The 24122-nt window shown below is 40.8% G+C and overlaps 1 protein-coding gene across 1 annotated transcript; it reads right to left on the bottom strand.

Annotated features, from left to right (window-relative positions):
• Window positions 1–255: 255 nt before the first annotated feature.
• LOC135512509 (uncharacterized) lies at window positions 256–23310 on the bottom strand. Its single transcript, XM_064934602.1, has 10 exons — window positions 23007–23310; window positions 22033–22168; window positions 20910–21020; window positions 5218–5350; window positions 4515–4693; window positions 4165–4238; window positions 3869–4031; window positions 3672–3757; window positions 2924–3114; window positions 256–2234 (listed from the first exon to the last, which is right to left on the bottom strand). Exons 1-10 carry the CDS (start codon window positions 23116–23118, stop codon window positions 1758–1760), a joined length of 1662 nt encoding a protein of 553 aa, XP_064790674.1. The 5' UTR covers window positions 23119–23310; the 3' UTR covers window positions 256–1757.
• Between the last annotated feature and the right edge of the window lie 812 nt (window positions 23311–24122).

The raw sequence follows: 24122 nt of genomic DNA on the forward strand, positions 1-24122 counted from the left end.
TTCTCCCATCGTAAACACCCTGTACATAGAGCAGGCCATAGAGGACATTCAATAAAATGATGTGACATAAAAGGCTAAACTGCTCAGATACATACATTACCCAACCATACCTGAGACCTGAAGACTTATGTTAGTGCCTAGTGCTAATGCCTTCTTAGCTCAAAGGGCATGCAATTATCCAAATGACATTGCAGTTATAAGCTAACACTAGTCACTTACCAACGGTTTACACCACCAATAACAAAGGCAAGCATCATCATTTCATCATATTGAACTTTTATTTAAAACAACAATGACACCGAAGTTAAAAATAAATGTTCCAGTGAGAAGTATTAAAAAAAACTGAGGTAACAATTCAAGTGAACGGTTATCTCCAATGAAACAGTTTTAAAATACATCAGTGCATTAAAATGTGAAACAGAGAATGGACCCCACAGGACATACTAGTTAAATAGTGGGATCCTTCACAGGCCAGACAAAATCAGTCAGTTATTCATAAACTAGCTACATCGTTGTATAAGTACTGTTGGCTTTAAAATAGCTCAGAGCATCACATAAAACAGAGAACTAGCTCCAAATGCATACATAGGAAATGCTTACCAAGACAGACAGGGGTTAAGTCAGTGTGTTAAGTGAGGAGTTTGATGTTGGTTTGTTCGCTGGCAAGATTTCCACATTCATTCTACTAGTCTATATATTAAAAGTATACATTTTTCAATAACCACACTACCTTTCAAAAGTTTGGGATCACTTAGAAATGTCCTTGTTTTTGCTTTGTCCATTAATATAACATCAAATTGATCAGAAATACAGTGTAGACATTGTTAATGTTGTAAATGACTATTGTAGCTGGAAACGGCTGATTATCAGATTGCCAGCATCCCGGAGTCGCCTCTTCACTGTTGACGTTGAGAATGGTGTTTTGTGGGTACTATTTAATGAAGCTGTCAGTTGAGGACTTGTGAGGCGTCTGTTTCTCAAACTAGACACACGAATGTACTTGTCCTCTTGCTCAGTTGAACACTGGGGCCTCCCACTCCTCTTTCTATTCTGGTTAGAGACAGTTTAAGCTGTTCTGTGAAGAGAGTAGTACACAGCGTTGTACGAGATCTTCAGTTTCTTGGCAATTTCTCATATGGAATAGCCTTCATTTCTCAGAACAAGAATAGACTGACGAGTTTCAGAAGAAAGATATTTGTTTCTGGCCATTTTGAGCCTGTAATTGAACCCACAAATGCTGATGCTCCAGATACTCAACTAGTCTATAGAAGGACAGTTTTATTGCTTCTATAAAATCAGGACAAGTTTTCAGTTGTGCTAACATAATTGCAAAAGGGTTTTCTAATGATCAATTAGCCTTTTTAAAATGCTCAACTTGGATTAGCTAACACAACGTGTCATGGGAACACAGGAGTGATGTTTGCTGATAATGGGCCTCTGCACGCCTATGTAGATATTCCATTCCAGCTACAATAGTCATTTACAACATTAACAATGTCAACACTGTACTTCTGATCAATTCGATGTTCTTTAAATGGACAAAATCCAAGTAACATGTTATCTCTAATGTTAAGATCTCTTAGAACTCATTCTGGTCTACACACCACTTGTTATAGGTTTAATAGCGGTATTTGCTTCCCGAGGTAATGCCTAGGCTTTAGCTCAACAGGCTAGAAGATCCAGCTGGTTTAAGAATGGAAAACTGACAAAATATACATTGTTCTTCATTTCACCATAGGTTTTAGAGTCCATATTATCTAAATGTCTATGGAGATCTTGTCCCCCGTGAGTCCATAATCTAACCGTCTCCTCCCCTCCAATAGGAAGGTAAGCACCGCTGTCCAGCGTTGTCCTAGCGACCGTGGCCGAGTCTCGCAGGTAGGTTTGAAGTAGGTGGTAGTCCCAATGGCGATGGCGTCAAACTGTTCTGTCAACAACCACACCTCCCAAAGGATTGTCAGAACGTTCATTATCGTCAGAGAGACCACCCAGAACTGTGCAGCTACTGCCCTAACCAATGACTGGTCCTCGAGGGACACCACAACCACATACAGGTGGTAAGTTGCCACGGCAATGAAAAGGAAGTGTGCTGTGGCCATGGACAGGATAAAGATGATGAAGAGGCGGTGGTTGCCACCGCCAACACAGCGGTTCAGGAACAGGCAGTGGTGGTCGTAATCCCTCACACACACATCACACAATTTACAGTGTTTAGTATGGTCTGGCTGGAACAACTAGATGGAGAGAGAGGGAATAGCAGTGAGAAATACTAATCTTTTCTATAATCATATCATATGTAAATATAAAAACTATATGTCTAAGTGACATCGTGTTGGCAATTCCCCCAAAATTAAGGAAATTCAGATAAGCAAGCCTACCCTAAATGTGACATATGAACAATAGCTACTGCTATTGATGAGCATACACTGTACAATTTGAGTTGAGTCAACTTTAAAAAAAATCAAGGCAACCAGCTGCAACACGATTTCTAGTTTACATTGGGGCAGGAAAGGTCTGCTTACATACACTCCTGAGTTCGCTCAACACATTTGCCAAAGTTGAGTCAACTAGAAATGGCAGAATGCCATAAACCTATCTTTGTAAAAGAAAATTGCTGAATGGATCGAGGCGCTGTTTGATGAGCATTTAGGAAATGTAGTTCTCTGTGGATGTGCACAGTTTCGTTCAAGAATATTGAGGATCGACGAGTCAACTTAACATGCATTGCCCAATCAACACTTACTACAGTGGAGACTATAGTCGCCACTATAATACCATGACAAAAGGAGGGCAGGATAAACTGGCCACAACTCAATTCTCAGCTGCAACACTAACTTAAACTTGCTCTCCTCATGTTACAGTAGATACAGAACCTCTGTCTGTTTCAACTCATAATAAAGATTGATTGACTGGTTCTCCTCACCTCACAGTAGATGCAGAACCTCTGAGGATTCTGGTTGTTCTCCAGCAGGTCTGTTATGGAGGAGTAGCGAGGATCTGCATCTCCCGGTCCCAACTCTCCAGGATCCTGGGTTAGAACCATCCAGAACAAGACCAGAACCACAGAGAACTGGACCAGCGACACATGACCCAGAACACCATCACCCCACAAGCGTCACAGTGGGTTAAGACTCAACCAACATTATAAACTGGGTGGTTCGAGCCCTGAATGCTGATTGGGTGACAGCCTTGGTATATCAGACCATATACCACGAGTATGACAAAACATTTATTATACTGCTGTAATCACGTTGGTAACCAGTTTATAAGAGCAATAAGGCCTCTTGGATGTTTGTGGTATACAGCCAATATACCACCGCTAAGGGCTGTATCATGGCACTCTGCATTGCGTCGTGCGGAGGAACAGCCCTTAGCCGTGGTATATTAGCCATATACCACACCCCCTCGTGCATTATTGCTTAAATATACTAGATGTAGGCTACATATGTATGATGGATAGTCAGTGTAAAGTATATTTATCATAATTCAGCTGCAGAATAATTGACCACAACCTCCAGTAACTACGGTCACTAGCAAGATTTGCAATTTGATTTGGTTAAAGCCACAGTCTTCATCAGGCATTCAATGTATGTGAAGGGTATATACTTTGTAATAGAATTAGGCAGTACACGATATTAGGTAATATACTATCACTGTAATATAAAGGATATTAGGTGGTAGTATTCTATAGTAGAAGCAGACTAGAGAGTGGAACAATCCAGCTATCACAGTCCCTAGGTAGACGGGGTTGGCCAACCTGCAACACACCATAGGACAGGTAATGGAACAAAGACCAATACAATGGATTAAATTTACTGTATAGTGCAGATACACACATAGTTAGCACACACACACACAGTGTCTATACCTCTGGTAGGTCGTCATGCGGTGGAACTGGGAAAATATACTCCTGGCCAGCCAGGGGAAGAGGACGGCGCACGTTATCCCTCCGTAGCCCCCCAACATTGTTGCGATAATCAGAATAGCTCCTCCAATCAGACATGGGAAGAATAACGTCCAGTAGTAAAGGACTGGATGCATGCACGCGCAAACACACACATCCAGAGAGAGAGACCCACGCATACACACAATTATACAGAGAAACACAATTCAATGTCACACAATGTTCATTACAGTTGAACTCATCACAGCCTCAGCACTTACGGTGGGACTCATCAGGTTTGTTGAATGGTGGCTCCCTCATGTAGCGGGTCAGTAGTTTGGTCAGCTGCAAGTGTCTGTGGAAATACAACCCCAACATAATAAATATGGTTAAAAATGTTAAACTGATGTTCCAGGTGACGGTATGGCAATGGGACAGTTAGATGGACAGAAGACGTTGACAGTGGAATATATTATTGGGTTGTATTCATTAGGTTACACAATGGAAAATGTTTTTAAAATGTTTCACAAGATGAAAATAAAAATTACATTTTGGTCAGTTTTTTTTCTCCGTTTTGTGCCTAATGAACAAAACCAATTTGAAGGTAAATGTTATAGATATTGGGACCCACCTGAATGTCTTTCCCTGCCTGCAGAGGTCCAGAGGTGTGTGTCCGCTATAGGTCTTCAAGTGCAGCATCCTGAAGCCGGATCTCTGTAACAGCGTCCAACACACCTCTACACAGCCCCTCTCAGCTGCCACATGGACCGCTGTCAACCCATCCTCATCCACAGTCTCCACCATACACCTCTGCCACACACACAAACAAAAAATACTTTAAAACAGTGCAGCAACAATCCTAAAACGCTGAAGGATACTACTGCCGAGGGCTCCATCGGGCTCCAGATCTGTCAGCAAAGAGCGCATGTCACAGAGATTCAGCACCATTCTAGTGGACAGCGACGTCCACTAGAAAGTCAGCACCACATAACCGAGGACAGTGGCCATCTCAGGTGCAGTCAGTCGTCACCAAGAGAGGACACGATAAGTATGCAATTGAGATTCTCCATCCCTTCACTGATATGAATAATAAATATGGTATAATAAATATGGTGGAAACTCCAGATTGCCCATGCCTCCACAAATCCAATGCTTTTAGGAGAAAGGAAATATTATTGATACACGACCCACAACCTTACATGCCCTGTTCGTAAGAGATAATGTGATTTGAGGAACGGAACTCTAAGGGAAACTCCATAGCAAAACTCCCCAATAGAAGTGAAACATGAAAGTCATCATCGGACTTACTTACCAAGCAAGTGTGTATGTCTCACCTTTCCTCGGAGCAGGTAACGGACCACCTCAGTGTTGCCAGTATCAGCAGCCAGGTGTAGAGGTGTAACATGGTACATGTCTCCATCACACCACCTAAACAGTCCTGTCTCCCACAGGTACTGCATCGCTACACTGGGAGACAACTCGGGGTTAGAGCGTGTGTGTTTTGATGTGTGTGCATGCGTGTGTATAATAAAAAGCTGGGGCTGGAGCACACCCAGAGAAAATTATTTTATGTAGAGGTGCTGACTCTGAAAACTAACAGTAAGCTATAAATATAAAAGAGAGTCGCACACGCTATATACAGTACCAGTCAAACGTTTGGAAACACATACTCATTCAAAGGTTTTTCTTTATTTGTTTTACTATTTTCTACAATGAAGAATAAAAGTGAAGACATCAAAACTATGAAATACACATAAGGAATCATGTAGTAATCAAAAAAAGTGTTTGTTTTTTAATGTAGCCACCCTTTGCCTTGTTGACAGCTTTGCACACTCTTGGCATTCTCAACCATCCTCATGAGGTAGTCACCTGGAATGCATTTAAATTAACAGGCATCTCTTGTTAAAAGTTAATTTGTCTTTTTTTCTTCTTTTTTTTGAGCCAATCAGTTGTGTTGTGAGGTAGGGATGGTAAACAGAAGATAGCTCTATTTGGTAAAAGCCTAAGTCCATATTATTGCAAGAACAGCCAAAATAAACAAAGACAACGACAGTCATCATTACTTTAAGACATGAAGGTGAGAAATTTTCAAGAACCATCAAGGCGCTATGATGAAACTGGCTCTCATGAGGACCACCACAGGAAAGGAAGACCCAGAGTTGCCTCTGCTGCAGAGGATATGTTTATTAGAGTTAACTGCACCTCAGACTACAGCCCAAATAAATGCTTCACAGAGTTCAAGTAACAGACACATCTCAACATCAACTGTTCAGAGGAGACTGCATGAATCAGGCTTTCATGATCGAATTGCTGTAAAGAAACCATTACTAAAGGACACCAATAATAAGAGACTTGCTTGGTCCAAGAAACATGAGCAATGGACATTAGACCGGTGGAAATCTGTCCTTTGAAAAATAATAATGTATATATATAATGAGTCCAAATTTGAGATTTTTGGTTCCAACAGCCGTGTCTTTGTGAGACGCAGTGTACAGTGGTTCCTCCATTCAAAGTTGTGTCATACTGCATACATTAAGACAACTTGCGGGCTGCTGCAGCATTCTGCGGCACATTATTTATTTGTCAGCCATTTTTTCTGTTAATACAAGTTATTGCTAGTGTGAGCACCAGAGGGCATCTTTAAGAATCATTTGATAGTCTTCTGCATTGGCATTGACAGAGAATTTTAAACCTTTTTGTAATAACATAGTATATGGGATTGATTTTAAGACATTTGGCTTAATATATTTGTTTAATATTATGGTGTTTCTATTCAGAGAAAAACAAAACACTCAGGGTTTCCATTTGAATGGAATGTAAAATATGGCGCTGTACAACGGGAGAAATGAGTAGGCTGTCCAAATAAGAATTTGTTCTTAACTGACATGCCTAGTTAAATAAAGGGCATAACTAAGAGCATAACATTTTTGCATCCGAATGTTCTAATTCTTGTCTAACCAATACTCAAAAACGGAGGTTAAGTGAACATTTAAATATCATTGATTTATCAAGACCAGTCCCCATGCTTGCCTCAGAGCAGAGCGAAACAGTGCTGAAATAGTGCTAAAATAAATAATAGGTTTTTGCTTCTACACCATTTTTAACAGAACATTACTCAACACTAGTAAGACTCTGGTAGGCCTACAGTATATCGGAAAATATTTTTTCAATGATGTGACTCTCCGCCAATAATTACATTTAGAGGATTATATAAATTAATATCTATATTAATATCTAAGGGGCATTTTCGATGAGATATTCTCAGATATTCTCACAGATCCTAAGGGACTTTTATATAATTCTGAATGAATTAATAACAATAAAAAATAAACTTTTGTTATTGACCAAATACCTTATTTTCCACCATAATTTGCAAATAAATATATAAAATAATCCTATAATTTGATTTCTCGATTTTTTCCTCTCATTTTGTCTGTCATTGTTGAAGTGTACCTATGATGAAAATTACAGGCCTCTCATTTTTTTAAGTGGAAAACTTGCACAATTGGTGGCTGACTAAATACTTTTTTGCCCCACTGTATATATGTGAACCCTTTGGATTGGTCATAACATCTGATCTTCATCTAAGTCACAACAGTAGATAAACACAGTGTGCTTAAACTAATAACACACAAATTATTGTATTTTTCATGTCTATATTGAATAAATAATTTAAACATTCACAGTGTAGGTTAGAAAAAGTATGTGTACCCCTTGGATAATGACTTTTCCAAAAGCTAATTGGAGTAGAAGTCAGCTAACCTGGAGTCCAATCTATGAGACGAGATTGGAGAAGTTGGTTAAAGTTGCTCTGCCCTATAAAACTCACAAAATGTGAGTTTGCTATTCACAACAAGCAGTGCCTGATGTGAACCACACCTCGAATAAAATATATCTCAGAAGTCCTCAAATTAAGAATTGTTGACTTACATAAAGCTGGAAAGGGTTACAAAAGTATCTCTAAAAGCCTTGATGTTCATCAGTCTACAGTAAGACAAATTGTCTATAAATGGAGAGAGTTCAGCATTGTTGCTACGCTACCTAGGAGAGGCCATCCTGCAAAGAGGACTGCAAGAGCACAGAGCAGAATGCTCAATGAGGTTAAGAAGAATCCTGGAGTGTCAGCTAAAGATTTACAGAGATCTATGGAACATGCTAACATCTCTGTTGACGAGTCTACGATACGTAAAACACTAATGAATAATGGTGTTCCATGGGAGGACACCACAGACAAAGCCACTACGGTCCAAAAGAAACATTGCTGCACGTCTGAAGTTCGCAAAAGAGCACCTGGATGTTCCACAGCGCGACTGGCAAAATATTCTGTGGACAGATTAAACTAAAGTTGAGTTGTTTGGAAGAAACACACAACACTATGTGAGGAGAAAAGGCACTGCACACGAACATCAAAACCTCATTCCAACTGTAGAGTATGGTGGAGGGATTATCATGGTTTGGGGCTGCTTTGCATTTTGCAGGAGAATGTAAGGATATCTGTCCGCCAATTGAAGCTCAACAGAAGTTGGGTGATGCAACAGGAAAACGACCCATAACACTGAAGTAACAGAAAGGCTTCAAAAGAAGAAAATACGCCTTCTGGAGTGGCCCAGTCAGAGTCCTGACCTCAAACCGATTTAGATGATGTGACCCTCAAAAGAGCGGTTCACCCCAGACATACCAAAAATATTGCTGAACTGAAACAGTTTTGTAAAGAGGAATGGTCCAAAATTCCCCCTGACCGTTGTGCAGGTCTGATCCGCAACTACAGAAAACGTTTGGTTGAGGTTATTTCTGCTAAAGGAGGGTCAACCAGTTATTAAATCCAAGGGTTCACATATTTACATGGTGTGTTCAATAAAGGAATTACAATGTATAATTGCTTGTGTGTTATTAGTTTAAGCACACTGTGTTTGTGTATTGTTGTGACTGAGATGAAGATCAGATACAATTTTATGACCAATTTATGCAGAAATCCAGGTAATTCCAAAGGGTTCACATACTTTTTCTTGCCACTGTATTTATCTATAAATAATAATAATAAATATATATAATAAATATATATATAACAGTATGTGACTATGTATATAGTTTATGAATATCATATCTCATCATATGTTATGACATCATGTCACTTATGCACTACATATATACAGTATACTGAACAACCCCTTGACTTTTTCCACATTTTGTTACATTACTGCCTTATTCTAAAATGGATGAAATATATTTTTTCCCCTCATCAATTTACACACAATACACCATAATGGCAAAGCAAAAATGTGACCAACTGGCTCAAATGGGTCTTATGTAGCAAAATTTGAAATTGTGTTTCTTACATTGGATAAAGTAGAGACTCCGAGCTATAAAATTGTATATTATTCACTACATTTGAGGAACAATGGGAAAGTAATTCTGCTTTGAAACTTGATAAAACTGAATTTTGAGAAAATGGCTGTTGAATATTTTGGTACACCTACTGGAGAGCTCTTTTGTCTACACCCATTCAGCATTGTTCACACCCTCTTAAGCTTTAGCCCCGCCCATAAACTCAGAGCGTTGTCAGATTATCAATTTGTCAATTCAGAGCGTTTCGTTGTCGGAGAATTCAGAGTGCACACTGGACGCTCTGGCCGAGGAGTAGGGTTGACCTGAGCATTCTGTACTAATAACAGCAGTCAAGCACCCAAGCTAACTGGCTAACGTTGGCTAGCTACTTCCAGACACAAATGAGAGAACAGCTTACTCTGACCCTTTTATTTGCCCTAGCAGAGCTGGTTAGGCTGTTTTATGTTATTCAGGGTGTTGGTGACAGCAACTGTGCTGCTGGCAAGAATTTAATTACGCTTTTTCATCAGTTATTCTGCTCTCTGGCACACTCAGACGAGAGTGCCCCCAAAATCAGGGGAGTAGATAGCCAGAGAGAATTTACTATCAACATTTGTCCCAGTGACATCATGAACATTCTATTGAAATGGTTACTTTCATAGTGGAGTCTTTTGTTAAGACATGTTGCTAGCTAGCTAAACAACTCATGACGTTACTACCCTGCATTAATCTGCAGCTAGCTAGCAAACCAGGTTTAATGTTAGCTAGCTAACATTAGGCTATAACTAGCAAAGCAAATGGCTGAGATACGAATAATATTACTACACAGACCATATGTGTAACGTTAGCTAGCGAGCCAGCCAGCTAATGTTAGCTAGATAGCCAACAGTACACTTTAACTTTAAATTAAAATTACTTTGAAAAAATTAGAAATGTGTAATATCTGAAAATGTAGCTACAGTGGTTCTTCTTTTAAAGGTTGCGTCGTAGTGCAGCACAGCTTGCGGGTTGCCGCAAAATTCTGTGGCACGTTATTTAAGTGTCAGTCATTGTTGCCATTAATGCTAGTTAGTGCTAGTTTGACCACCAGAGGATACCTTTGAGAAGTGTTTGACTGTTTTTAATATTGGCTGTACTAGAGAATTTAAAAAAACTTTTTTTGTAAGAACATAGTATATGGGATTGATTTTAAGAAATGTAGCTTAATTAATTTGATTAACATTATGGTGTTTCCATTCCAAGAAAAACAAAAATTGATTCTGAATCAGGCACTGTTTGTCAGATGTAACACTTAACAAGGATTAGATGGAGGCAGACGTTATAGGAAGAGCCATTAATGTGTAGCTGAGGGAAAGGTGGGAAGTATCTGGGCAACTACAGTACCTTTGATTAGCGAGAAGAAAATAGGAGAATAAGAAATAGAGAAAAAGTTTTGTTAACACGGGGGGTGGGGTGGAAAACAGTGACTGGCTTTCAAAAATTGGCGCTGTACAAAGTAACTGGTCGGGAGTAGGTTACTAACTGAGATTCAGTGAAAATAAAAATCAATAATTAAAAATTGATTTATCAAGACCAGTCCCGATGCTGGTCTCAGAGCAGCCACACGCAGGTAGGCTATTGCTTCAAATCCTATTATAACAATTGGATGACATTGCGTGTTCCAGTAAGCAACAATTTGTTGCCTTCATTAGCCTACTTTATTCTTAAAAGAACTCCAGCACAGAGAAAGGAGCCTAAAAAAAATCTGCAATAAAGCGATTTAATTCCCAAATGCATTTGACTATTTTTAATATTGACCATCAACCAAAAACACAGCATCTACCATGGTATTCCATTTCTAGCGAGACTATTCAAGCCATCAACTCACTGATGGATGGAGATGATGAGCGATCGGCAAAGGCCATCTGGAATCTGCTGGCATCAAGGCACAATGTCACCATCGCTTTAATCACAGTCAGAAGACAGTTGAAGAAACCGGGTGGACTTATGTAAAGGCTTGGTAAAGACATTTTATATAATCACACACACCACCGTTCAAAAGTTTGGGGTCAGTTAGAAATGTCCTTGTTTTTGAAAGAAAATCACATGTTTTGTCAATTAAAATAACATCAAATTGATCAGAAATACAGTGTAGTGTTGTTAATGACCATTGTAGCAGAATTTTTTTAATGGAATATCTACATAGGCGTACAGATGCCCATTATCAGCAACGATCACTCCTGTGTTCCAATTGCACATTGTGTTAGCTAATCCAAATGTGTCATTTAAAAAGGCTAATTGATCATTAGAAAACCCTTTTAGAATTATGTTTTCATAGTTGAAAACTGTTGTTCTAATTAAGGAAGCAATAAAACTGGCCTTCTTTAGACTAGTTGAGTATCTGGAGCATCAGCATTTGTCAGTTTGAAATGGCCAGAAACAAAGACCTTTCTTCTGAAACTTGTCAGTCTATTCTTGTTATGAGAAATTAAGGCTATTCCATGCGAGAAATTGCCAAGAAACTGAAGATCTCATACCACGCTGTGTACTACTCTCTTCACAGAACAGCGCAAACTGGTCCTAACCAGAATAGAAAGAGGAGTGAGAGGCCCCGGTGCACAACTGAATAAGTACATTAGAGTGTCTAGTTTGAGAAACAGATGCCACACAAGTCCTCTGGGATGCTGGCCTTCTAGGTAGAGTTGCAAAGAAAAAGCCATATCTCAGACTGGCCAATAAAAAGAAAAGATTAAGATGGGCAAAAGAACACAGACACTGGACAGAGGAACTCTGCCTAGAAGGCCAGCATCCCAGAGTCGCCTCTCACTGTTGACATTGAGACTAGTGTTTTGCTGGTACCATTTAATGAAGCTGCCAGTAAATTTCTCGCCAGGGACCAGGCCCATATTTGATTTTTGATGATAAGTTTAGCCATTTATAAAGCCAAAGGTACACAAAATACTGTAGCCTACACCTCACGGACTGCTATGTGCTCCACAATAATTCACTGTTGCCTCCTTTTTCAAATCAAATCAAATTTTATTTGTCACATACACATGGTTAGCAGATGTTAATGCGAGTGTAGCGAAATGCTTGTGCTTCTAGTTCCGACAACGCAGTAATAACCAACAAGTAATCGAACTAACAATTCCTAAACTACTGTCTTATACACAGTGTAAGGGGATAAAGAATATGTACATAAGGATATATGAATGAGTGATGGTACAGAGCAGCATAGGCAAGATACAGTAGATGGTATCGAGTACAGTATATACATATGAGATGAGTATGTAAACAAAGTGGCATAGAAGTTTGTGAGTGCTTTTGGTGACAAGCCGAATTTCTTCAGCCTCCTGAGGTTGAAGAGGCGCTGCTGCGCCTTCTTCACGATGCTGTCTGTGTGAGTGGACCAATTCAGTTTGTCTGTGATGTGTATGCCGAGGAACTTAAAACTTGATACTCTCTCCACTACTGTTCCATCGATGTGGATAGGGGGGTGTTCCCTCTGCTGTTTCCTGAAGTCCACAATCATCTCCTTAGTTTTGTTGACGTTGAGTGTGAGGTTATTTTCCTGACACCACACTCTGAGGGCCCTCACCTCCTCCCTGTAGGCCGTCTCGTTGTTGTTGGTAATCAAGCCTACCACTGTTGTGTCGTCCGCAAACTTGATGATTGAGTTGGAGGCGTGCGTGGCCACGCAGCCGTGGGTGAACAGGGAGTACAGGAGAGCGCTCAGAACGCACCCTTGTGGGGCTCCAGTGTTGAGGATCAGCGGGGAGGAGATGTTGTTACCTACCCTCACCACCTGGGGGCGGCCCGTCAGGAAGTCCAGTACCCAGTTGCACAGGGCGGGGTCGAGACCCAGGGTCTCGAGCTTGATGACGAGCTTGGAGGGTACTATGGTATTGAATGCCGAGCTGTAGTCGATGAACAGCATTCTCACATAGGTATTCCTCTTGTCCAGATGGGTTAGGGCAGTGTGCAGTGTGGTTGAGATTGCATCGTCTGTGGACCTATTTGAGCGGTAAGCAAATTGGAGTGGGTCTAGGGTGTCAGGTAGGGTGGAGGTGATATGGTCCTTGACTAGTCTCTCAAAGCACTTCATGATGACGGAAGTGAGTGCTACGGGGCGGTAGTCGTTTAGCTCAGTTACCTTAGCTTTCTTGGGAACAGGAACAATGGTGGCCCTCTTGAAGCATGTGGGAACAGCAGACTGGTATAGGGATTGATTGAATAATGTCCGTAAACACACCAGCCAGCTGGTCTGCGCATGCTCTGAGGGCGCGGCTGGGGATGCCGTCTGGGCCTGCAGCCTTGCGAGGGTTAACACGTTTAAATTTTTTACTCACCTCGGCTGCAGTGAAGGAGAGACCGCATTTTTCCGTTGCAGGCAGTGTCAGTGGCACTGTATTGTCCTCAAAGCGGGCAAAAAAGTTATTTAGTCTGCCTGGGAGCAAGACATCCTGGTCCGTGACTGGGCTGGATTTCTTCCTGTAGTCCGTGATTGACTGTAGACCCTGCCACATGCCTCGTGTCTGAGCCGTTGAATTGGGATTCTACTTTGTCTCTGTCCTGATGCTTAGCTTGTTTGATAGCCTTACGGAGGGAATAGCTGCATTGTTTGTATTCAGTCATGTTACCAGACACCTTGCCCTGATTGAAAGCAGTGGTTCGCGCTTTCAGTTTCACGCGAATGCTGCCATCAATCCAAGGTTTCTGGTTAGGGAATGTTTTAATCGTTGCTATGGGAACGACATCTTCAACACACGTTCTAATGAACTCGCACACCGAATCAGCGTATTCGTCAATGTTGTTATCTGACGCAATACGAAACATGTCCCAGTCCACGTGATGGAAGCAGTCTTGGAGTGTGGAGTCAGCTTGGTCGGACCAGCGTTGGACAGACCTCAGCGTGGGAGCTTCTTTTTTTAGCTTTTGTCTGTAGGCAGGTATCAGCAAAATGGAGTCGTGGTCAGCTTTTCCGAAAGGGGGGCGGGGCAGGGCCTTATATGCGTCGCGGAAGTTAGAGTAACAGTGATCCAAGGTTTTTCCGCCCCTGGTTGCGCAATCGATATGCTGATAAAATTTAGGGAGTCTTGTTTTCAGATTAGCCTTGTTAAAATCCCCAACAACAATGAATGCAGCCTCCGGATAAATGGTTTCCAGTTTGCAAAGAGTTAAATAAAGTTTGTTCAGAGCCATCGATGTGTCTGCTTGGGGGGGGGATATATATACGGCTGTGATTATAATCGAAGAGAATTCTCTTGGTAGATAATGCGGTCTACATTTGATTGTGAGGAATTCTAAATCAGGTGAACAGAAGGATTTCAGTTCCTGTATGTTTCTTTCATCGCACCATGCCTCGTTAGCCATAAGGCATACACTCCCACCACTCTTCTTACCAGAAAGGTGTTTGTTTCTGTCGGCGCGATGTGTGGAGAAACCCGCTGGCTGCACCGCATCCGAGAGCGTCTCTCCAGTGAGCCATGTTTCCGTGAAGCACAGAACGTTACAGTCTCTGATGTCCCTCTGGAATGCTACCCTTGCTCGGATTTCATCAACCTTGTTGTCAAGAGACTGGACATTGGCAAGAAGAATGCTAGGGAGTGGTGCACGATGTGCCCGTCTCCGTAGTCTGACCAGAAGACCACCTCGTATCCCTCTTTTTCGGAGTCGTTTTTTGGGTCGCTGCATGCGATCCATTCCGTTGTCCTGTTTGTAAGGCAGAACACATGATCCGCGTCGCAAAAAACATATTCTTGGTCGTACTGATGGTGAGTTGACGCTGATCTTATATACAGTAGTTCTTCTCGACTGTATGTAATGAAACCTAAGATGACCTTGGGTACTAATGTAAGAAATAACACGTAAAAAAAAACAAAAAAACTGCATAGTTTCCTAGGAATGCGAAGCGAGGCGGCCATCTCTGTCGGCGCGTATCAGGTATCATGGCTCGAGATTTCTTTGAGGAAGAAATCATCAAGAAATACGCTGGACCCTACGTCAGAGAGGTGTTTCTGGGTACACATTGTTTCTATTATTGTACCTAATTTTGTCTGTTAGGCTAAATGTATTTTTTTATTCTCCAAATACAGACAATGACCCAAACATACCGCCGCCCAGGTTTGCATTGCAAATGAGGGCATAAACTGGGTCTAGACACCAGCAGAGTAAGTAGACCTTTATGTAGTAAAATAAAGGTTAAATATAAAATAAATAAACAAATAAATAAAAGACCTACAACACATTACTCAACACTAGTGAGACTAAAAATCTACTGAAAACATTCATCCGTAACTCTGCCAAGCCAACAAGCAAAGATGAACTGGTGAAGGCCATCAAGATGTTTTGGCTCGAGAAATTGACGGTACAACAAATACATTGATCATCTCAGCAAGGTTTTAACAGTGGTCGTGGAGCTGGGAGAAAATGCAACTAAAATATAGTTGAATGTAATACATTGCAAGTTGGGGGATTTTCACACCTACAGTAGCCGGGCTATTAAATTACCATTTTGTAAATAAATCGATGTATGAAGAGTCTATTGTCCTGCTAATAACCCATCATGGAATGACTAAATATGTTAATCGGGGTGATTTTTCAACAAATAGACAGGTATTTTCATGAGTTCACAAACAGGAGGTGGAGTTCCAGAGCTTACAGGTGTGCCTGGCATGGATTGTGTCTCCATCTCGTTCCTCGCCATCTTCAACGCCTCATTTCCCGCCTTCTATCTTCAATAATATAATTAATTCAGAAGGTTAAACCCATAGGTTTTAGGCCTGCAGTAGGTTATAATAAACAGAAAATTGCGTGCCAATTCATAAACCATGTGACATGGAATTGGTACATCGAAAATCTCTCCCAAACTATTTTGCAATCTATTATGGCACAGCTGTCAATTTTTTGGTCCTTACATTAAACTGATATATATTTGTATTCATCACATTTTTTTTTATAATTTTGGTCTTTAATGCAGGGCCGACAGACAAGTTCTTACTTTTTTATTTTAATTTTTAATTTTACTGAAATTGCAACCAACTTTCTATGGCTTGTTTAAAAATATATATATTTTGGAGAGGATTTCGTTTCAAATAACCGAAAGTGAGAGATTGTAATCTGAATAAAGGGAAAAAGGCCATTCTTGAACATGGGCTGAGACATTCTTACTCATTTGTAAATAAAGCCAGTTACTTATTTAGAATAATTCATTTCTGTTTTTAGAGGGAGAGAAACCAAAAGCCCACCATGGCTATTTTTCAGAAATCGTCAGTTCAAATATCAAGTTAAATTACCCATTGTATTTACCCAAGTTCTCTCTTAACTCCAGGACCACCGACAGTTTTTTTGTTGCTGCCTGATGCAGGACTCTAGTACCAGAGAAGAGTCTCTTAGACTGAAAATGGCTCCATTAATTGCCACAGTTTAGACTACCAACAGATCAGCGTTCTAACTCCCCCTTGTGATAGTGTGGTGTAATGACAGAATGCCACCATCTCCCACTAACAGCGAGGCACAAGCTCGTAACTTTTAAAGGAAGAACCACTGTAGCTAGACTATCTGTATACATGGATGGACGAGTCTCCCTCTCTGACACGGATGCCATGGTTGCCCTTATTTTACCTACACATACTGACCAGCTCAAATAGACAGAAGCATGCTACATGGCAGACCAATCCAAACTCATCTATCAGCATGTCCAGCCCACTCCTTATCTCAGAAAATCATGGCTGGTGGGAAGGTTGCTGACTTTTTCTGTGGCTAAACCAACTAGGCTCATAATTCAACAATTGTATTTGTATTTACAGATGGCATACAAGTTTGCTACTTAGGCACATGAAAGCATTTCTACCCCACCCCCACAAAAAAAGCCTAGTTTCCTGAGACGAGTCACAAACAGGTTTCAGAAATGTTTGCAAATGTATAACAAAAACAAAAACATTTTTACATTTACATAAGTATTCAGACCTTTTACTCAGTACTTTGTTGAAGCACCTTTGGCAATGATTACAGCCGCAAGTTTTATTGGGTATGACACTACAAGTGTGGCACACCTGTATTTGGGGAGTTTCTCCCATTCTTCTCTGCAGACCCTCTCAAGCTCTGTCAGGTTGGATGGGGCGCGTCACTGCACAGCTATTTTCAGGTCTCTCCAGAGATGTTTGATCGGGTTCAAGTCTGGGCTCTGGCTGGGCCCCTCAAGGACATGCAGTCCCGAAGCCACTCCTGTGTTGTCTTGGCTGTGTGCTGGCTGTGTGTTGTCCTGTTGGAAGGTGAACCTTCACCCCAGTCTGAGGTCCTGACCACTCTGAGTAGGTTATCATCAGGGATCTCTTTATACTTTGCTCTGTTCATCTTCCCTCGATCTTGACTAGTCTCCCAGTTCCTGCTGCTGAAATACATCCCCACAGCATGATGCTGCCACCACCATGCTTCACTGTTGGGATGGTGCAAGGTTTCCTCCAGACGTGATGCTTGGTATTCAGGCCAAATAGTTCAAACTTGGTTTCATTAGACCAGAGAATCTTGTTTCTTATGGTCTGAGAGTCCTTTAGGTGTCCTTTTGGCAAACTCCAAGCAGGCTGTCATGTGCCTTTTACAGAGGAGTGGCTCCTTTCTGGCCACTCCACCATAAAGGTCTGCTTGTCCTTCGGTTCTCCCATCTCCACAGAGGAACTCTGGAGCTCTGTTGAAGTGACCAGCTGGTTCTTGGTCATCTCCCTGACCAAGGCCCTTCTCCCCAGAGAAGGGTTATGCTCTGACATACTCTGCAAACTGTAGGACCTTATATAGACAGGTGTATGCCTTTCCAAATCATGTCCAATCAATTGAAATTTACCACAGGTGGACTCCAAGTTGTAGAAAAATGTCAAGGATGATCAAGGGAAACAGAATGCACCGCTCAATTTCGAGCCTCATAGCAAAGGGTCTGAATACTTATGTACATTTCTGTAGATTTTTTAAAATTTGCAAACATTTCTAAAAACCTGTTTTCGCTTTGTCATTATTGGGTATTGTGTGTAGATTGATTAGGGACATTTTATATTTAATCAATTTTAGAATAAAGCTGTAATGCAACAAAATGTGGAAAAGGTCAAGGGGTCTGAATACTTTCAGAATGTACAGTCTATAAACGCAAGACGTAAAGTGTTATTCCAAAGTACAGTGCCTTGCGAAAGTATTCGGCCCCCTTGAACTTTGAGACCTTTTTCCACATTTCAGGCTTCAAAACATAAAGATATAAAACTGTATTTTTTTGTGAAGAATCAACAACAAGTGGGACACAATCATGAAGTGGAACAACATTTATTGGATATTTCAAACTTTTTTAACAAATCAAAAACTGAAAAATTGGGCGTGCAAAATTATTCAGCCCCCTTAAGTTAATACTTTGTAGCGCCAACATTTGCTGCAATTACAGCTGTAAGTCGCTTGGGGTATGTCTCTATCAGTTTTGCACATCGAGAGACTGACATTTTTCCCATTCCTCCTTGCAAAACAGCTCGAGCTCAGTGAGGTTGGATGGAGAGCATTTGTGAACAGCAGTTTTCAGTTCTTTCCACAGATTCTCGATTGGATTCAGGTCTGGACTTTGACTTGGCCATTCTAACACCTTGATGTTTATTTTTGAACCATTCCATTGTAGATTTTGCTTTATGTTTTGGATCATTGTCTTGATGGAAGACAAATCTCCGTCCCAGTCTCAGGTCTTTTGCAGACTCCATCAGGTTTTCTTCCAGAATGGTCCTGTATTTGGCTCCATCCATCTTCCCATCAATGTTAACCATCTTCCCTGTCCCTGCTGAAGAAAAGCAGGCCCAAACTATGATGCTGCCACCACCATGTTTGACAGTGGGTATGGTATGGTCAGGGTGATGAGCTGTGTTGCTTTTACGCCAAACATAACGTTTTGCATTGTTGCCAAAAAGTTCAATTTTGGTTTCATCTGACCAGAGCACCTTCTTCCACATGTTTAAAGTTTGCCACCTGGGAGACACACCAAACAACACTTTTTATGGATATCTTTAAGAAATGGCTTTCTTCTTGCCACTCTTCCATAAAGGCCAGATTTGTGCAATATACGACTGATTGTTGTCCTATGGACAGAGTCTCCCACCTCAGCTGTAGATCTCTGCAGTTCATCCAGGGTGATCATGGGCCTCTTGGCTGCATCTCTGATCAGTCTTCTCCTTGTATGAGCTGAAAGTTTAGAGGGACGGCCAGGTCTTGGTAGATTTGCAGTGGTCTGATACTCCTTCCATTTCAATATTATCGCTTGCACAGTGCTCCTTGGGATGTTTAAAGCTTGGGAAATCTTTTTGTATCCAAATCCGGCTTTAAACTTCTTCACAACAGTATCTCGGACCTGCCTGGTGTGTTCCTTGTTCTTTATGATGCTCTCTGCGCTTTTAACGGACCTCTGAGACTATCACAGTGCAGGTGCATTTATACGGAGACTTGATTACACACAGGTGGATTGTATTTATCATCATTAGTCATTTAGGTCAACATTGGATCATTCAGAGATCCTCACTGAACTTCTGGAGAGAGTTTGCTGCACTGAAAGAAAAGGGGCTGAATAATTTTGCACGCCCAATTTTTTAGTTTTTGATTTGTTAAAAAAGTTTGAAATATCCAATAAATGTCGTTCCACTTCATGATTGTGTCCCACTTGTTGTTGATTCTTCACAAAAAAATACAGTTTTATATCTTTATGTGTGAAGCCTGAAATGTGGCAAAATTTCGCAAAGTTCAAGGGGGCCAAATACTTTCGCAAGGCACTGTATCATGAGCTCAAATAAAAGATCACAGAAATTTACCATATGCACAAAAAGCTTATTTCTCTTATAATTGTGTCCACAAATTTGTTTACATCCCTGTTGGTGAGCATTTCTCTTTCCTAAGATGATCCATCCATGTGACAGGTGTGGCATATCAAAAAGCTGATTAAACAGAATGGTCGTTACACAGCTGCACCTTGTGTTGGGTACAATAAAAGGCAACTCTAAAATGTGCCATTTTGTCTCACCACACCATGCCACATATGTCTCAAGTTGAGGGACTCCAGGACTGTCCATCTGAGCTGTTGCCAGAGAATTGAATGTTAATTTCTCTACCATAAGCCGCCTCCGTCATTTTTGAGGATTTGGCAGTGAGTCCAAACGGCCTCACAACCACAGACCACGTGTAAACACGCCACCCCAGGACCTCCACATCCGGCTTCTTCACCTGTGGGATCTTCTGAGGGGAGAGAGGGGGTTTGCTGAGGAGTATTTCTGTCTGTAATAAAGCCTGTTTGTAGCTGGGTCTGTGGGTGGGCCTGGGCACCCATGCCTGCACCCCTGCCCAGTCTTGTGTAACCCATAGATTAGGGCCTAATGCATTTATTTAAATGTAATGATTTCCTTGTATGAACTGTAACTCAGTAAAATCTTTGAAATTGTTGCATTTATATCTTGGTTCAGTATATATATATATATATATATATATATATATATATACATACACACACACACACACACACACACACAATTTATTTTACTTGTATAGTGCTTTTCAAAGAATTCTAAAGTGCATAAAAAGCTAAACAACAAACAAAACATTTTAATGATGGAGAATTAAAATCTGTCGGCTTTGGATGAAGTTGATATATAATATATAACATTATGCAGCTATGTGTGTGTGTTAATGTCTGTTTATGTGTATGTGTGTGTGTATTTACATGTTCCCTCCGCATACTCCATGGTGTAGGGCGGTTTTGCCCTGATGGTCTACCATGCGCAGGTCAGCTCCATGCTGCATCATCTGATGCATCACGTATACATTACCATGCCTAGAGAGACAGATACATTACCATCAATAACATATTAATAGCATTAATTAGTAGTCCAATTCCATTTCTCCCTGAAGTGCATACTCAGTCACTCCCCCTCAAGCATTTAAAAGCATTGGATTGATGTAAGTACAGGCTGGAGGGAGGTTTAACCATATTTCTTACACCAGTCCTCTCCATTTACATCCATGAGGGGGACTGTATGAGTGCACACTTCAGAGAGAAGAAGAGAGGGGAATTTCTAGGAGAGAGCGGCATTTCTGCTCCAGGTGCCTTGGGCTGACACAATTACCATATAACCAACGGTTACGGATGACGACCATCATGAAAATAAAATAACTGCTGTAACATGGACTCTTAACAATGTGATGAAACTTTGTTGCTCCTTGCTGAAACAAGCAAGGCGTTGTAGAAAACGAGTCTTTGGTTTCCTCAGCAACGCCCCACTCCCTGCAGCAGCAGCACACATATAGAAACAGAATGAATAGAACAGGGCTGGAACCTTTAACCCCGGTAATTTGACTGGTAAACTCATGGGTACACTCACAATTGCTGCCTGGTATTGTGATGCAATAATTTCCATGGTAATGTAGAATGTTCATTCAAATGATGTGGCTCATGCAATGGAATGTATTTTTTATAATGTTAGTTGAGTTGAATCAACAAATATTGATTGGTAAAAATGTTCTGCTTTTACTTCCTACTTTAACTTCCTGCTTTGCTCCTATGGATACACTCCCAATGGCCACCCGTCCGTCCACCCATTACACCATCATTGACTTGAATGGGGACACCAGTTCTATTCATTCTATGAGACAATGTCTTCATTTTTTTATATATATTTGAACGGTCATTACCGTGACCGCAGTCATTTGGCTAGCCAATTACCTTCACCCAAAATTCCATGCCCGTCACAGCCCTACAGGGGCCCAACGCTCTTCCCCTAGTCCCTTTCCACAGATTTAATAGGAGTGGATAGTGGGGCTTACCCAGTCCAATCAGTGTTACTGACCTGCAGGCGAAATGGAAGGCTGTCATTCCTGCATCACAGGTCAGGTTGGGGTCAGCTCCATTGCTTAGCAACATGTCAACCATGGCACGGTTACCATGTAGGGATGCAAAGTGGAGAGGACTAAAACCACCCCAACCTACACACACACACATACACACATGACACGTCTCATCAGAGTGAAAAGCCTGTGTTTTGCTGTTAAAAGGAGACAGTCTTGACTGAAGAACATTAGAGAAGATATTGAACATCTCACAGTAAAAAAAATGTTGGTGTTTAAAGATGCTTCAAGTACTATGACTGTAAATGATCACATTTATTCTATTACTTTGAGATAGTGTCACTCCCTAACCACCCAAAGAGCAGTAGGCCTACTATTGTCTCTTTACTACTGTCAGGAGCTGAAAAGTGTCTGAGAGAATAGACTGAACAACTACCCATCTCAGATCATTGATAAAACACAGACAAGTTAAGGTATCTCTCTCTCTCTGACAACATGACAAAATCACAACAGGAGACATCAGCAGTCAGCTGTCATCAACTGTGATGGGACTCTGAAACTTGCCATTGTTAAAACTTGACATAATTAAAACTAGGCCTAATATGGCCAGTAGTTTTAAGATAGTTAGATTGGTTATAAAACATTACATAAAGCAATATCTGCTGCCTGTACCAAAGCAATTTACTCATGCATATTTGATGCAACTAAGTGACTGGGTAATACATGCTAATGGTAAAGATCTGACGACAGACATCTGACATCCTTTTTATTCAGCATTTAACTACAGAAAGTAATAACACATTCCCTAGAATAATGGTATGGTAAGAACCTTTCCCGGAAGTGACATTGGGAATAGGCTACAGTCGGGTAGCTAGGCTAGTTGAAAAATAGAATCCATTCCCCATTTTCCCCAAATGTGTGTGCAGTAAATTATATAGGCTAATGCATACTCCAAACATGCATAGGTAAGCCTTACCTTTCTCTTTGAGGATAGATCGATCATGTTGAATGATATGTGCACAATGTTCAACGTTCCCTCGTTGAACACAGTCAAAAATGTCCCCATCGACACTAGGCATTGGAAGCATTATGCGAATACTGCATACGATCGACCCCTGCGCCGCCTGACTATTACTATGTCAATGTAAACAAAATATCCATATAGAGACGATACATTGTAACAACAATTACACATTCATTTAACAGAGATCCTACGCGACGAAGTAGCTGGATATTTTATTGTGTGAAAAACGATTATACTGCAGCAGGCATGACAGACTCCGCCTAGGGAATCTGATTGGATAGAGACACATGTGACCTCGCTCTGCATTTTCGTAATCTCAATATGGGATGGTCACTAGTTACCACAGCCAAAAAGTGTTAAACACCGCCTATTTCGACAATGTGTCTTCTTAAAATATGATTTAAAACCTAACCACACTGTTAACCTTATGCATAACGCTAACCTTAAATTAAGACCAAAAAGCACATTTCTGTTTAAATGTTTACTATAGCCAATTATAACTGTGTGGCTGTGGTAACTTGACAGTATGGACTCGCCGATTATATCCGTGAAACTGAAACATTTAAAATTAATAGTCTTCCATTGAATGCGCTATTTAAACATAAATTAATGTTGCTGGTTGTGGCTGCAAACGTTGCCATTCGGATAAACGCCTACCTCAAGACATGGGATTGTTATAGCTTCACTCAACGTTGAATAACAATAATATTGTGTCAACATTTCAACGCTTTGGACTGGAGCGGCCTGAAATAGAACACAAGAATATGGTGTCATTGAAATCATAAACTCAGAATAAAGACAGTAGGTTGGCAATGTTTAATAACCACTTGCTCAATTTACTGTTCAGCGGTAAGTCAGTGGCAAAATTTAGGGGATAATATACGTATTGGTATAAAGCTCCTCCTATGATGTTTTTGTTGATACCAAAGGTTAGGAACGTTTCGGTTGATTGACACTTCAGGCAAACAAATAAAAGGCATTTATTAAGGTAAATATACCTATACATGACTTGCCTATCTATTTAAAACCCTGAACACATTTAAAACTGTGAAAGACATATGCAAATGT

The sequence above is a fragment of the Oncorhynchus masou genome, chromosome 24, assembly GCF_036934945.1.
Source record: "Oncorhynchus masou masou isolate Uvic2021 chromosome 24, UVic_Omas_1.1, whole genome shotgun sequence".
NCBI classification, from domain to species: domain Eukaryota; kingdom Metazoa; phylum Chordata; class Actinopteri; order Salmoniformes; family Salmonidae; genus Oncorhynchus; species Oncorhynchus masou.

Bases quoted from the DNA above. Each gene is read 5' to 3' on its own strand.
- LOC135512509 (XM_064934602.1), bottom strand. From the start codon at position 23,118: ATGCTTCCAATGCCTAGTGTCGATGGGGACATTTTTGACTGTGTTCAA. The intron at 5,351-20,909 runs GTAAATACACAC...GTTGTCTCCCAG, and splicing joins GGAGTATGCGGAGGGAACAT to TGTAGCGATGCAGTACCTGT. The intron at 4,694-5,217 runs GTGAGACATACA...TGTGTGTGGCAG, and splicing joins GTTACCTGCTCCGAGGAAAG to AGGTGTATGGTGGAGACTGT.